This window comes from Schistocerca gregaria, unplaced genomic scaffold, assembly GCF_023897955.1.
Source record: "Schistocerca gregaria isolate iqSchGreg1 unplaced genomic scaffold, iqSchGreg1.2 ptg000569l, whole genome shotgun sequence".
Taxonomy (NCBI): domain Eukaryota; kingdom Metazoa; phylum Arthropoda; class Insecta; order Orthoptera; family Acrididae; genus Schistocerca; species Schistocerca gregaria.
Genome location: NW_026061960.1, coordinates 309116 through 324522, shown reverse-complemented (window position 1 = coordinate 324522; position 15407 = coordinate 309116). Strand labels below are relative to the sequence as shown.

At 43.3% G+C, this 15407-nt stretch overlaps 5 protein-coding genes across 7 annotated transcripts; 3 read left to right on the top strand and 2 right to left on the bottom strand.

The window, feature by feature from the left end:
* Positions 1–29: 29 nt before the first annotated feature.
* On the bottom strand, positions 30–2284 carry LOC126315311 (dihydrolipoyllysine-residue acetyltransferase component of pyruvate dehydrogenase complex, mitochondrial-like). The gene is made up of 2 exons (XM_049992552.1): positions 1756–2284; positions 30–1432 (listed from the first exon to the last, which is right to left on the bottom strand). The coding sequence occupies exons 1-2, from the start codon at positions 1970–1972 to the stop codon at positions 75–77; spliced, it is 1575 nt and encodes a 524-aa protein (XP_049848509.1). The 5' UTR covers positions 1973–2284; the 3' UTR covers positions 30–74.
* Positions 2285–5482: 3198 nt separating this feature from the next.
* On the top strand, positions 5483–7146 carry LOC126315247 (uncharacterized). The gene is made up of 4 exons (XM_049992491.1): positions 5483–5646; positions 5726–5821; positions 5934–6291; positions 6351–7146. Exons 1-4 carry the CDS (start codon positions 5566–5568, stop codon positions 6821–6823), a joined length of 1008 nt encoding a protein of 335 aa, XP_049848448.1. The 5' UTR covers positions 5483–5565; the 3' UTR covers positions 6824–7146.
* Positions 7147–8095: 949 nt separating this feature from the next.
* LOC126315328 (uncharacterized) lies at positions 8096–10489 on the top strand. The gene is made up of 2 exons (XM_049992581.1): positions 8096–8421; positions 8534–10489. Exons 1-2 carry the CDS (start codon positions 8275–8277, stop codon positions 9383–9385), a joined length of 999 nt encoding a protein of 332 aa, XP_049848538.1. The 5' UTR covers positions 8096–8274; the 3' UTR covers positions 9386–10489.
* LOC126315414 (tRNA pseudouridine synthase A-like) lies at positions 9867–11213 on the bottom strand. Its single transcript, XM_049992666.1, has 4 exons — positions 11079–11213; positions 10827–10946; positions 10508–10648; positions 9867–10454 (listed from the first exon to the last, which is right to left on the bottom strand). The coding sequence occupies exons 1-4, from the start codon at positions 11211–11213 to the stop codon at positions 9867–9869; spliced, it is 984 nt and encodes a 327-aa protein (XP_049848623.1).
* A 136-nt stretch (positions 11214–11349) lies between these two features.
* Positions 11350–15342, top strand: LOC126315327 (GTPase-activating Rap/Ran-GAP domain-like protein 3). Of its 3 annotated transcripts, XR_007555938.1 has the most exons (3): positions 11350–11452; positions 11571–12959; positions 13574–15342. XR_007555938.1 is itself a non-coding variant. In XM_049992580.1 (2 exons), exons 1-2 carry the CDS (start codon positions 12878–12880, stop codon positions 15283–15285), a joined length of 1794 nt encoding a protein of 597 aa, XP_049848537.1. In that variant the 5' UTR covers positions 12059–12877; the 3' UTR covers positions 15286–15342. The 3 variants fall into 3 exon arrangements, 2 of the variants coding, with proteins under 2 accessions (XP_049848537.1, XP_049848536.1); XM_049992580.1 differs by lacking the exon at positions 11350–11452 and having other exon boundaries at positions 12059–12959; XM_049992579.1 differs by lacking the exon at positions 11350–11452 and having other exon boundaries at positions 12059–13043.
* Positions 15343–15407: the final 65 nt, after the last annotated feature.

Genomic DNA, 15407 nt, shown 5'->3' with positions numbered 1-15407 from the left:
GCAAAAAAAAACAAAAAAAAAAAGGTAAATTCTGAAACGACTATATGAGATTTATTGAAGAGCTTTGGTACAATTTATAGCATAAATTTGATGGGGTTTTCTATGAGGTTTCTGAAGGTACGGAGCCACTCTGCGCCGATGGCACCGTCTACGATCCGGTGGTCCGCGCTGAGGGTGGCTTGGATGAATTTTTTGCTGACAAACTGACCGTTTTCCGCGGCGACCACTCTGTCGTAGGCTGACCCTATTGCCAAGATGGCGGCCTGAGGCGGGTTGATGACGGCGGAGAACTGTTGGATGCCGAACATGCCCAAATTGGAGATAGTGAATGTCCCGATAGAAAGCTGCGCGGGAGTGAGCCTGTTTTTTCGAGCGCTGCTGATGAGCTGCGCCATGGTGCTAGCAATGTCCTCTAGACCTTTGGTGTTCGCGTGTCGGATGACGGGCGTGAGGAGTCCATACTCGGTGTTAATTGCGACATTGATGTGAATATCTTTGTATTGACGTATGTAGTCGTTTCTCCATTCGCTATTGACGACCGGGTGCTTTGCCATGGTCAGAGCGGCTGCTTTGATGATAAAGTCGTTGATGCTCAGCTTGAGGTGCCCGTCAGGCGACGGGGAGCCATCATTCGGTTCTGACGGTTTTTTGGTTTCTCGAGTGAGAAAATTTTGAAGCTGTCGCTTTGTCTCCAGCAACGCATCGAGACAAATCTCAACCGACAAGTAATAGTGCGGAATGGTCGTCTTCGACATTGTAAGCCTTTCAGCAGTTATGCGTCGAATCGTGTTCAGGCTCAAATCGACGTAGGATTCTGAAGGAGTTGGATACTCTGCTTCCCTAGATGGCTCCTTCTGGGCTTTTCTGAGGTCCGGACCTGTCTCGCTAGGCGCTGTAGCACCTTCCTGCATGTCCTCATGTTTTTTCAACACATCCCTTGCTAACACGCGACTGTTCGGCCCGGTGCCCTTAACCTGACACAAGTCCACCTGCATCTCTCTTGCCAGAGCCCTGGCGCGCGGAGATGCGAACAAACGCGCTCCCTCGAGCGACGGGGACTCGGAAGTAGCGACGTCAGACTCTTCTTTTTTTGGCTCGTCAGTTTTTTTCTCCACCGAAGTTTTTTGCCCTTTTTGGGGCGGAGATTCAGACTCCAACCGGTAATTAGCAAACTTCGAAACGTCCTCTTTCCTTTTCACGGTGACTGCTATGGGCGCATCAATGGGAATGTTGGGCTGATGAGCGGGCACCAAAATTTTAGCCAAATACCCATCGTCCGTTGCGTCGAGAGAGACAGTGGATTTATCCGTTTCAATTTCAGCCAACGGATCTCCAAGCTTGAAGTTGTCGCCCTCATTTTTGATCCACGATACTATCGTTCCCTGCGTCATGGTCGGCGATAGCGAGGGCATGGCCAAGAACTCCTTCTCCACTACTCGTATGTAGAGCGCATATCAACAAAGCAACACGTCTCATTAAGTTAGACCACTTTTTTTTTTTTTTTACAAACAGGTTCGCACACAACAAGCAAGGAAAGACGCGTCCTTTCAAAAATTTAACGAGGATTATATGAATCTGTTCGAAAAAAAAAATTTACGTGCGATGCCCCCAATGTGCTCAGGTTTTCTGGACTCCTTAACGCGCAGCACCTGGCGGCTGCTCGCGGAGAACAACCGCGCAGGTCTGTCAGTCTCCACGTCCTCGGCGCATGAGAAACGCAGCCTACTCAAACTTTTTTCTATTGCCTCAACATACCACCATCCCACTCGGCCAGAAGCACCCTGCTGGCGTGATAGTGGCGAGACGCCAGATTCTCGCGGCTGCAGACGACGCGCGCCCCTCGCCCGAGTCTAAACGTGTTCGAGCTGAAGAGCCAATGACGGTTAGTTCTAGCAGACACGAATCGGCACTTCTTCTCGGGCACCGTCCGTCTAGCGGCACGATTCAAATGATAGGAGAGGTAATAACTCATTCTGACGTTGCTAATGACTCCACACTAAAATTGAGATCGAAAACTGCTCGAAATGTGTGTAAACGAGTACACAGCCACTTTTTTTTTTGACAACTAAATTGTGGTGATCGACTCGTTTTGCGCCAACGGGCCCGCGGCGAGGGCGACCCGCGTGTCGAAGGGGGCCGTCGATGAAGGGAGGCGCCGAAACCCGGCGGGGCGCGCGGGGCCGAGAAAGGAGACGAAAAAAAAACCGACACGGCTGGCCGCGCATCACAGACACGGCGAAGACTGAACGGCCGATGTGTCGGCGAGAAGCGAGCCGAAGACAGTGCACGGAATAGACGAGGGGGAGTGAAAAGCGACCAAAGCTCAAAATGCGTACAACACAAAAAAAAGGACCTGTCTTCTTGTGTGTATAATATGAAGAGAGCAATGAGTTTATGGAGGAGGGGAAGCGCAATTTTAAAGAAATTCTTCTTGAATGGACACTGTGACAATGATGTCCTTGTAGACGGCCAGGACTTGGTCCAACTCGTCGGGAGGCAGTTGTTCGCGCCAAGATATTTCGTGCATATGGTACATGCCATTCAAGTAGGGGCAGATTTGTCGAAGCCGTTTGTATGTATGGCTGCCGTCGTTCAGACTGTTCAAAAATGCACTTTGCTCCTGTTCGAGTGGAAGGTAGGTGATGCTATTTGATTCAGAATACGTTGGAGCGATAGACGAATTCGCCACATCTGGGAAAGAGGAGGATGTTTGTCCTTGAGAAAAGCTTTTAGAACAACGATCTGCGGAGGGTTCTGAATACATAGAACAAGACATGCGACGCTGATTTGTACTGCGCTCACATTGAGGGATGATCAGATATCCGTAAAGTCTAACTTGCCTGATCAGATCCTGTCTTATCAGCCATGCAATCATGTTGACCAGTTGCATGTTCGACCATCTGTCCAATAATTCTTTCAGACTCTTCGGCGTCGACAGCATCTGAAGAATTGACTGCAGCTTGATCACATTTCCAAAACGCTGTTGAAACTTTTGGGCCAAATAGGAAAAATGAAAATCGCGATATTTTGGCTTGCCTCCCTTAACGGCATATACATTCTCCGGCTTCACGGCTTCAATGATCCTCGCATGGTTCCAATACACAAGATTAGATGCTAGTTGAAACAGCTGGGACAACGGCAACGACATTTCCAGTTGTAGCCTCGCGAACGATTTCGTAACATTGCACCTCTCGACCAGGTCCCTCAGCTCCATGGATCCGTCCACCGGTATGGCGTCCATACAAGCTTGAGGGTCCAATATCAACAAGGTGTGGTACGGACGAATGCTGTTCAAGTGGGACCATTTTTCGTTCAACCTACGGAAACAATTGTTTTCCCATCGCGGTTTCCACACATTATTCGTCTTGCTATGAACACCAGAGACGCACTCGGCGCCCGACGGGCCGCGACCGAAGTCTGCGCGAGCCAGAGGCGGCGCGTCGATATGACCTTGATCGCGTGCGTAGCCAGGGTCTTTCCTATGCGACTTGCTGCGACAGGCAGTCTGATCGGACAGATGATTGGGTCTGCTTGCATCACTGCTGTCATCGGAGGTGGAGTCGTATTTGCAATTGCCGAACTTGCATTTTTCCTGATCCAGCTTCACGCTCAGATACAGGTGCCGGTTAACTTTTATGCAGCAACAATTGTACCGCCTAATTTCGTGGTAAATGCTCTTTATGAGACGAAGCAAGCTCGACTTTTCCTGAATTCGCGCGACCAAGTCTGCATAAGCTAGGTCATGGGTATAAGCGCTATGCACTACATCATCTCGGTCGGTAAGAAAATGCCGTTTGCAGTGCTGGTAGAGCCATTGCTCGTAACTAGAGAGAATGAAAGAAATTTCGTTGCTCAGGTATCGACTGTGCTCCTGCTCGTACTTCAGCGAGGCAGTGATGCGTTCAACCATTTGACGAATCTCCAGAACCATGCTCGGTGACGTGTTCTTCGGAATGACACACATCAGGTTAAAGGCAACGATTTCTTCGTGCGTCGTCGTCGATGCAAGATTTTCACTATTCTTCTGACAGGTGGAAGCAGAAGATTGCGAGTTTGTAGACAAATGAACCGGACTCGAGTGATTAGGTTGAGAAGATGTATTCGAGTAGGACTGGGGCACGTCTGTGCATTTTTCGGCGGGACGAAGAATGTTCTGATCGGGCTCGAAAGGCTCGGGTGGCCGTTTGTTTTTTTCGACCAGTTTCTCAATTCTGTCCATCTCGCTCTTTTCTGCGAGTCCAGTAGTCTTGAATGACTCACCGCTCTCCTTCTTTGGATTCATTTTGCTATGGCACCTCTTCGGATTCGAACGAAGCAGCCCCTGGAGGTGCGTCGGAAAGCCAATCAACATATATTGGTCGACCACCAGCTCCAACACTCGATCGAAAAAATTCTTCTTGAAAGACAAAACGGCCTGCAGCTGACTAGACGACAAGCTGCAGCCCGTAGACGATCTGCTCTGCGCGTGATCTATAGACGCCTTAAACGGACAATAAGAAGAGGTGACCAACGACCTGTCGTGCGTTGGGCCATCTTGGTGGAAAAATGAGTTCTTGGAATAACAAGAAACGGGTACATGTCGGCCGAACTCATTGACAGTTTTTGTCCGATTGTACGCAGTGTGGGGAAATGACGTGTTTTTGTTTGCGCTAGAGTCTATATATTCTCTTAGTTTTTCTGCTACTTCCTTGGTTGAGACAGCCTGAATCTTGTCGATGTAGGTCGAGTACAACGTGTCTCCTAAAAGCGATCCGAATACAGTCGGTGGATACTGAAACACCAACTGGTCTCCCCTGAGGTTCGTGCGCGCGATTAGAATGAACCCCTTGAGACAGTGGTCAGACTCTAGGAACAGGGGAAGGCGAGGCATTTCCGGAGACTGTGTAATGGCTCACGAAGCTAGTGAATTTGAGATAACGAATTAGAAGGTGATGAGGAACGCGTCGCGTATATTTCGATGGTCTATTCCACAGGGCATTGTTCTACGTACACATGCATACATAAAGACAAAGTGATGCGAACAAAGACTCCCAATCACGTAAAAAAACAGTTCGTAAATCCAAAGTATGCTATGGAATAGATTGCCATTTTTCATAGTTCTAGCGCATGCAGGTTATCTAGAAAAACAACATTCCGGCCATAGATGTCTCAGCATTCTTCGAACTCTCACTGGAAGCTGATTATAAGAGATGCCGAAATCTCTTAGGAAAAACGCCAAACGCGCTTTTAGAAATAACACAGCTCAGCTTGTTCGCGTACAATTCCTATTCATCTTTGAATCACTTCTCCTTTTCTTCGCCTTTTCCACCCCCTTCGTAAATGTCACCTTCTTTCCGAGAAGAAAGAAGGCGCTCCTCTATAACGATAGACAATCGCAACATCTTAATGACTGACAAAATGCAAAAACGTGACTGCCTCGAATTTAACAAAATTTTTTAAAGCCAACATTTACCAGCACATTCTTCGCAACAAACCTAAAATTTTAGACCACGCCTGGCGTCTGGACTACGCAGCTCGGCGCTTGGATGCTCACTGCCCTGCCTTTACCTCAGGCTTTACCTCACTATGGCATATGGTTCGGACGTGGGCCCGGAAACACCGACCGGAACAGAAAGCCCCGATCAAGATGATCAATCTCAGACGGATGTACGAAAATAAATGCCAGCCAGAAACAAGACGAACCTCGCGATAATAGCAAAGCTGTCATATTATATACGCATTCAAGGTTGAAACTGTAGCTTCATACAAGTGCTTCGTATGTGGAAAGGGGTTCGCGAAAAGCTCACGACTGAAACTTCATGAGCGTTCCCATTCAGGAGAAGTACGGAGTACATCTTAGCTATTTTCATACTTTTTATCTCCCACAGCGCGTATTCAAGTTTTCTGCACCTAAAATTTTTTTCTGCAATCCGTTTTGAATCTCGAACCAAAAGCGACCTTATCAGTGTCCTTGGAATGGATGCACAAAAACATTCACGCGTCTGTTCCATCAGCAGCGCCACTACTATATGCATACCGATGAACGCCCTTTTCACTGTACAATTGACGGCTGTACCGCAGCTTTCACTTCGAACTGCCGATTGAAAAAGCATGCAAGAACACATGTGGAGCCTAGGCCCTACGCGTGCGACTGGGAAGGCTGTACAGAAAAGTTCTCGAAAATCAATCGACTTAATATACACAAGTCTCGACACCTCGGTGAGAAGCCATACGCATGCACATTCGAAGATTGTACCTGGAGATTCGATTATCCATCTCAATTGCAAAAGCATGTCAAGGCCATTCACGAAAGTATGCATGTTTGTTTCTTTTGTGCTTTTATAGAAAAAAGTTACTTACTTTGCATTCAGATCTATCTATTTACACATGTTCGCATACTGGCTGCGATCAATCCTTTAAGCGCTGGACCGATCTCTGTAAGCATACAAAAAACGAACACACCACTCCTCTGATATGCAGCCTATGCCACCAGGAGTTCAAAACAAAGCGTACACTTCGCGAACACTGTCAGACGCATCAACTTGTCAGACGCATGTTTATTTGTAAAGTATGCTATTGTGAATTCAGCACGTGTAGCAATCTAAAAATTCACGTCCACGCTGTTCACGCTAGAGAAAAGCGCTTTTCATGCACAGAACCAGGCTGTGTATGGGCATCTGCATACAAGCACTGCCTTGATCGGCACATAAACCGCGTTCATAATAGAACGAATATTGGGCCAAAACGAAAATCAGCGTCCAAACACAAAAGGGATGTTGCTGAATTCGAAAGAGTATTTCTGTGTCCCAACAAAAATACAGGAGTACTCACGACCACTCACTGAGTTTGCATTAACCTTCCTTCGTTCTGCAAGGCTTTATGTAATTACTGAATGTCTCTCCATGGCCATGATACTGGGATTACAACAATATATACAAGGGATTCATAAGAAAGAGAATCGAATACAGCAAGTAGTTAAAAAAATTGTACACATCACTTTTACCTTTTTCGGCGAATATTCCTTACTGATGATATAAACTTCGCACACATGTTCTTCCTGCCATAGTCGTATATCAATCAACTCGACTGTGCGTGAGACTTATTTCTGTTTTTGAGATTTTCTGTTCTAGAAGCTAAAAACTCGTCGGTAATCACGTTTGGACGAAGACATCTAAAAAAGGTGTTCATGAGAGCAAAACCATGTTAGTGAGTGTGTAAGGTGCTGGGAAACACCACACGGCTCTGTATATCACGCAGTTGTGCACATTCACCAAATTTATTTGCGTGCGTCATAATAAATATGTATGCATGAGTTGCGTATATTTCGCTGCGTATCGCCGAGTGTTTAATACGCTCGGCTTAGGCACTAGAGACTTGCGGTGAGCAGGAACGAGATCTGAGGCATACCTGACTTGTCTGGGAACGATCATGTGTGTATTGTTGGGGTTTTTTACCGCAGGACTTTTTTTCGCTGAATTCGCAATTTTTGAGCTGGTAGCTGCCGGCAATTCTTCCGTCATGAACTCTGCAGGTAGGTCAACATCGAGTGGTTGACAATCTTTTTCTTGGTTTCGTTTTTTAGACGGAGAAGGTGGATCAGAAGAAACTGGTCTCTTCTTGCTTGGGCATTTTTCGGTGTCGCCGCTTTGTTGGTCTTCTCCATCATCGCCATCATGGTTAACATAGGCAGTACTGATGAGGTTCAAGCTCATGTGAAATAGAATAGGGAACGCCTTTTAAAAGCTATGGAGAAACTTGAATGAAAAAGAAGTCTCAAAATTATGCATATACGTTGCATACACAGCAGACAAAAGTATTTTCAGAATGAGATTTTTGGCATGATCCGTTCGGACGAACGTATCAGAACGAGTCTTTCCTCTCGAGCTTGCACCAACATTCTTTGCATGGTTCTGCGGTTAAGACGTTGTTATGAGCATTTGAAAGAGGAGAAAAATATGTAATGCACCTGCTTTTGTGCATAGACGCTCAAGATCGCATATGCAGTAAGAGTGACAGGTGGAGAGCTGAAAAAAGAGAGGAGCAAAAATGTGTATAGAAGAAGTGAAAACAGGATACAGACAAGGCACCAGCAAGCAATTGTTTGAGTTATTTAAGGAGACCACGCGTCTATATCTGTCCGATCTTGTTCGACATTTAAAGCAGTCAACACTACGCAGTTACAAGCAAACACTATGGTTCTATTGTCTAACGTTTATCTTTTTAAGGTAAAAAATAATTTTCGTATTTAACTACTCCTTTCTACAACAAAACACTATTGTTTCAGTCTCTTTCAATATGGAAAAAGATGCTCCTTACGATTACTACGAAGCGCTAGGTATCGGCCGGGATGCTACACAGTCAGAGATAAAAAAATCTTACTATGAAAAAGCTAGAAAATGCCATCCAGACAAGTGTCCAGATAACCCGGAGCTTGAGGCCGAGGTGTGTTTTGCCGATTGCTCGCGCGTTGCATGAATATCCTTTAAAGTCTATGTATCGGTACAAATAACTAACCCCTTCTTTTGTGTATATGTGTGCGACTTCTGGATAAAAGTTCAAAAAAATTTCTCAAGCTTACTCAGTTCTTAGTGATCCAGAGAAAAGGAAGATATACGATCTTCACGGCAGCTATGATGATGTAGCAGGAGATCGACCATATACTCAGGAGCAAATACATGCACTTCTTCAGAGTATTTTTGGTGACGGCAATTTTGACGATATTTTTGGCAGGGCATTTGCTGGGCTCGAATATATCTTATCGATGAAACAAAACGATGAGGATATCCCGTCGATGAGTCCTGAAGAGTTGAACCAACGAAATTTGGAAGCTCAGGAAAAAAATGTTGAGGAGGTGTACGATCGGATGCGTACCAAGCTATTTTCCTTTGATCCAGATCATGTAGATAAGTTTAAGAACGAGATTGAGATAGATTTGAAAGGCAAGCTAGAGGTTCCCGGTGGCGTCAAACTGTTGAAGCTTTGTGGTTGGACCTTAAAAAACGAAGCTAAGAAACATTCGGGTGGAAAGCTGAGTTGGAGTCGGCTGAGTGCAAATGTGTCAGAAAAAAAGCGTTTCCTCAGTACCAATCTGAAGACGATTGCCTGCTTTGTAACGCTGGACGGCGCAGAGCGCCGCTTGCAAATGAATCCAGAGGATCAGGATGCGTTGAAAGATATAGCAGAAAAATCATTCGGTATTGTGTGGATTCTAGGTTTGATAAATATTGAGATGACTATACGTGCAGTATGTAAGAAGCTATTGAGCGATCCGAGTCTCTCGAAAGAGCAAGTCAACAAGCACAAAAAAGCAATTGCATTCTTAGGCAAAATGTACTACGATGCTGCAAAAAGCCACGGTGATTCTTCTAAATCCTCTATACCGGTAATAAACATACAAGGCGATTAGTGCGTGTTAAGTTGAAGGGTGAGGAGCGAGACGCTAGCGAGAATCGAAGGCCTTATTTGGGGGAAGACATGATCGATAGTCGTGAACAAAAATCTAGATTGAATTTAATGTCCTTTCTCTTTATAGAGAAAGATACAGAAATGCCCTTATTGACTTGACAGCAGCATAGCAGAAAAGAAAATACACTCGTAGATCCTAAAAAAGAGAAATGTGTACATAATTACTGATTAGATGACTAGACAAGTCTGCTTTTGAGCCCTGATATGCACACCTAGAGAGACAGAAGAGATATCTATATAATACCATAATTGAACATATTATCATGTATTATTTATACGTCGATTTGTAGAAACTTGTAAGAGAGAGATATGCATACAGAGATAATACACATATTGTGTACAATAGCGCGTGAGATCCCTGAGATTCCGTAACAGACACATGTAATCCACTTTTTTGTTATTCCTACGCAACTTTGACTGGTTCACCGTTGTTGCCTCGCTTTCAATTTAAACGTTTGAAGTTCCTCGAGCGTTTTGGCGCTTGATTCATACACGATATATGAATTAGGAGGATATGTAACGGACTTTAGATAGAGACCTCCCGGCGGGGCCATGGGAGGACAGAGGAGTGGATTTTTTGCTTTTAAGAGCATCTTGATTTGGTCCAACTGAATCTTTCCAGCACCAGCGCTAGCGACTGCAGCCACCATCTTTCTAACTTGGTGAGTCATGAAAGATTTGGCTCTCACAGTAATTTTGAGGAAAAGACTATTTGAGAGTGACGCATCTGGAAACCAGAGTCCATAGTCCCCATAATCGTCTTCTTCAACGCGAAACTCATATAAATGGCGAATAGGTGAAGAGGACTTAATACAGGACATCGTGGAAAATGTACTGAAGTCATGGCATCCTATTAGCATTTTGCATGCAGTGTTCATCTTCTCAACATTCAGAGGGCGTCGATAGACCCACCGCCTGTCATTTTCGAACGGAATACCCGTCCTATCAACGACATTGATAATACGGTAGATATATTCGCGTTCAATAGCAGAAAAGCGAGCATTAAAAGACTAAAAAAATAAGATATTTTTTTGCCAAAAAAAAATTTTTCATTTATGCGTACTCCATCTGTTCTTTCAACGCTGGTAATGGCAATGTGCGGATGCTTTCTCAGAAAATAGTTGATGGCATCTTTCAATGTTTGTGCGAGAAAAGGAGGGCTCTTGAAAAAGATGATAGGCGTGAGTGGAGCATCTAAAACTCTCTATCTTACACAATGAATATACATCATGGGTACTGATATATTTCTATTAACTCCCTTAGTTTAAGGGGAAATCGCAGCACAGATGAAGAAACAGAGTGAATAAAGGACGACTCTTGCTCGCCATTGCATACTGTGGGTAGGAAGAATAATTGAAAAAAAGTGTTTGAGTATTTCGTACATCAGCACTTTTTGTTTTAGCATCAGTCGATAGCAAGTCGATGTGTGCAACATTTTTGATCGCGTGAACGCCAGTGTCCGTTCTTCCTGCAATAGTAAGTTTTGCGCTTCTACCAATAACCTGTTTTAGGGCACCCTTCACACATATAGGGGATAGAACACGTGATTGAGTTCATTTTGTTCTAAAAAAAATTGGTATACAGAAGAGGGAAGTGCAGGCCCGGCTTTTTACATGATTTTATCGAAAACATACTTCGATCACACTCTGAACACTTTTTTTGATTAGCCTGCTTGCATGTGAATCACTGGGCTGTGTCTGCCATCCAAGATATTTGGTTCCGTTGTATTGTATAGAAAGTTTATACCTGTGCATCCCAGGTAACGCCATGGATATAGAGGGCATAAGAGTTAGAACAATAGAATGACTAATGATATTTTTGCAATTTTACGCATACGGATTATATATCTAGAAGCGCGGATCAACTTACAAAAAATTATATTTTATACCCTTATGGAATGGATATGAATAAAACTTCTGCTGCGATGGAGTTTTTGATTTACAAATTATGAGCTGTAGAGAATTTGAAGCTGTATATGCAAAATGTATGATCTGTGTAGCATAGAATGGTACGTTCATATGTATTCGTATATACAATATGATGCTACAACATAATATTGAGAGAATCACATTGTCACTATAGTGTGAGCCATTTTTATAGGGGTAGATTCTTATTGATGATGAAAGTCGACAAACCGTTTTCATATACATTCTGAAGGTTAATCATGCGCGCGTTCCCCGCCATTTTTCTAGACATTCGTATAAGAACGGCGCGTCTGTGTAGACGACATGCCTAGTTAACAGAAGTGAAATGTTACACTGTTTATTCAACTATCATGAGAAGCGGTTATCCATTGCAAAAAAGCCGTATCTGAAAGTACGCAATATGTCGTAGAGATTGTATCGAGTTCTGTTTTGAATCAAATCTGCTTTTTCATTCGTCAGAAGCAACCGATGCACCACTATATCGCATTTTGCGATCATGCTTAAAAAATAGCCCGCCTGCCATAGCTTAACAAATTCGTCAATGGATAATTTTCGAAGAGTGTACAGCATTTATGAGGGTTTATTGAATGTTAATATAACCCAGTACAAAATGGTTGACAATATCACAAATCAATATGGCAAAAATGCGAAATTGAGGGTACCACTCTCTTAAGGGGCCCTGACTTCATATCAGTTCCTTATAAGTATTTTTCCTGTTTAAAAATTTCAGCAATATTTATAGCATCTAGTAATATATGTGCGCAGGCGTCTGAATTCTTGATACGCGGTGGTACTCCGCGCATTTTGATTCTATTTAAATAAGCACTACTTTATATCCACCTAACTGGGGGGCTGGACGCAGTTTAGGAACGAGTCAGAGAAGAATTGGTGTTTTTTCCCAGAGTGCATCAAGAATTTCAGATATAGGTGCTGAAGAAATAGCTGATTAGTGAGGAAATAGCGGATACAACAAAAGTAAAAGAAAACAAGAGAGATGGAAAAGATGGTATGAACTAGAAAGAGTGACAGAGATAGACAAGGTCAAGAGAAAAGGTGTAGGTATGCATACGATAGCGAATAATGATGAGCCAGAGAGAATGCAAGAGAGAAAAGAAATATAGAGAAAATGGCGCCCATACTACTTCTACACGTTGAGGGAGAGCAGGTTTTACTTGTTAGACTTTAAAATATTACGCTTACATAATAGGGTTTCGTGTAGTTGTCCGCCCGGAAATTGGTTTTTTTGTGGTAAATGGATACGCATGAACGGGAAATTATCTGTGTCCTCATAGAAATGACACAGAATTGCCAAATCATTTTTCTAATTAGCAGCAACTCAATATTTTTATTCTACCGTCACTTCATCATCATGCGAGCCCTAGTACTCTAAGGAAGTGGCGCACAACGTAAATTGTCGAAACAAAGAGGTGAATACGTTTTTTTTTGAATTGATTGTTTTATCAGTGGATAGAGAGATAGCGAGCAAACGAGATAAGCATTGGTTCAAAATGTCAAGTAAATCAAATGGTAGTAAACGAGAAAAAGGCGAGGTAAATAATCCCAAGCATAGGAGCACAAGAATTAACATATGTACGTCTCTAACAGCAGGAGAAGGGAGTGTTACTAAGCGAAAATTTTTCAGTTACGACGAGTTGTACGAACTCTGTGTGCACTGTACGATGGATTCTGTTTTTTCACGTCTCGTAGCGCGTACATATAATTTGGCATACATGATAGCCTATAGGGTGAGGGTGAGAACGCTCATTATGGCATTTTTGTTAGGGGAAGTGCCTCTAACAGAAAAAGTAGTCTAAATTTGACTTAGACATTTGTAGAGAGTGTGTAAATTGGGGAGGCTATATGTTACAGAGATGACAAAAGATTACGTGTGGAGTGGACCGGATCGCTTTATTTTTTGTTTAAATTCTTTGAAGGAGGAGATAGGTACCGGCGGCTTGTGTGAGAATGCAAAGTGAAGCAGAAGCGCTCGGTGTGCGTGCAAAAAAAGGAGGCATTTATAGAAATAGGTGATGCGTGTATTAATGCGTATGGATTGGCGAGAATGTGTGAGAGTATACTTGTAGATTAACTTACATGTGTGGGGTGGAAGTATTTGTACAAAGGATTGACAGAAGGAAGTGATGTGTATTTTTTTTATTTATTGTGTTCTAATGACTGACCGAGAACTGGAATTGCTTATTAAGCCTTTGTCCAACCGAATTTGGACGTCTCTCAAACAGAGTTGGACACTAAAGACGATCTCGAGATGAAGGGTGATTTGTCAACAGTAAATACGAGTGATAATGATATTGACTTAATGCCCTCCAGTAGAAATAGCTTGATATCACAATTTAGGATAGATAGCTCTATTTCATATAGTATGTTATCTGATAGGGTGGCAAGTCGAATTAATTCGGCGACAAAGACCGAATGGGATAAAATAGATACAGACGTGAATAAGGCGAATGAAAAGGTGGTAGAAAATACGGAAACAGATAAAAACAGGAAGGACTGGGTATTAGAACGCAATGCAAAACAGGCGACATCACCGTCATCTTCGAGTAGCCCTCAGGCATCGAATTCGAAGTTGTCTGACACAGATAAAAGTACCGTAACGAGCAATGCTGCGGTGGTGAAGAAGCAAATGGAATCGTCTACGGATGTGGCTATCAGTCATTCTCTGACAATTTTGAATAACGATATATGTCCAATCGAGGATGTGAGGCATGTGTACACTGACGAATCGTCCAGGTACACCCAAGGCTTAGATTTAGACCGAGCTGTTTTTCGTATTGATGATGCACAATTCGAGCCATTAATTAGTCACGCAGAAGACTACTGCATTGAGTCAAGTTTACATTCTTCTTCTTCATCAGTCACGCTTCGATCTTTGTTTGAGGATAAGAATTTTTATTTATCCCCCGATTATCGATCAGAGATGTGGTATACGTGTTATTTCATGAATCAGCCACATACCAACTATCTTGGACTAGACAATTCTCGCCGGTGCTTTGTGATCAGTACGATGATACAGACAGATCTGGATTCTCAGCGGAAGTTCTTCCACTTGCTGCTGCAGACGAGCAAATACTCGAAACATCGACGAATCGACGAGTCTTACCTGAAGAGAAATAATACCTGGTTCAAAAAATCAAGCTACAACATAGTGGCGGCAATGAAGCTGATGATTCCAACCTTTGCTTACGCTAAGGTGTGGATGGTGAAGGATCCAGGATTGTCACAAGATATCAGAGCTTTAGAGAGCAGCCGAAGATGTACAACCTACAAGTTTGGTGTTTTGCTTTGCAAGGAGGGCCAAACTCGAGAAGAGGAAATGTTCTCGAACTCTCTGTCTAGTGACTTGTTCTATAACTTTTTGACTCTTCTAGGTGAAAACATTCGTCTCAAAGGATTCCAATCTTATCTAGGTGGACTAGATGGTACTTACGATTCTACCGGGACGCATTCTATCTATACCAAATGGCGCGACAATGAGATTATGTTTCACGTTTCTACGATGCTCCCGTTTTGCGCTGACAACAATCAACAATTAGAACGTAAACGACATCTTGGAAACGATATTGTCCTCATCGTATTTAACGAAGGTAATGACCCAATCAGCACAGACACAGTTTCGAGTAGCTTTATTCACGTTGTCATCGTCGTCAGACCTGTCAAAATCGAAGGCAAAGTTATGTATCGCTTGGCCGTCTCTTCAAAAAAGGAGCTTCTTCCATCTGTCCCGGTTTTCCCGCAAAATGCACTTTTCGAACATACTCCTGAATTTCGAGAAGTATTCCTTGCAAAATTAATCAACGCCGAATGGGCATCCTACAATGCAAAAACACTGCTCTCAAAGTTTCAAAGAACTCGGGAATCAATGCTTCGTGAGATTGAAGAGAAATACAAACCGTGAAGTAAGACACCGCCGTACGCATTTGTGCTTTTGTTGTCTAGACATGCATTTTTTTAAATTTCTCGGTACACATGTCTAGACTCTCTAAATTTAAGCTTTTGTTCGTTTCTTTATACAAAAAG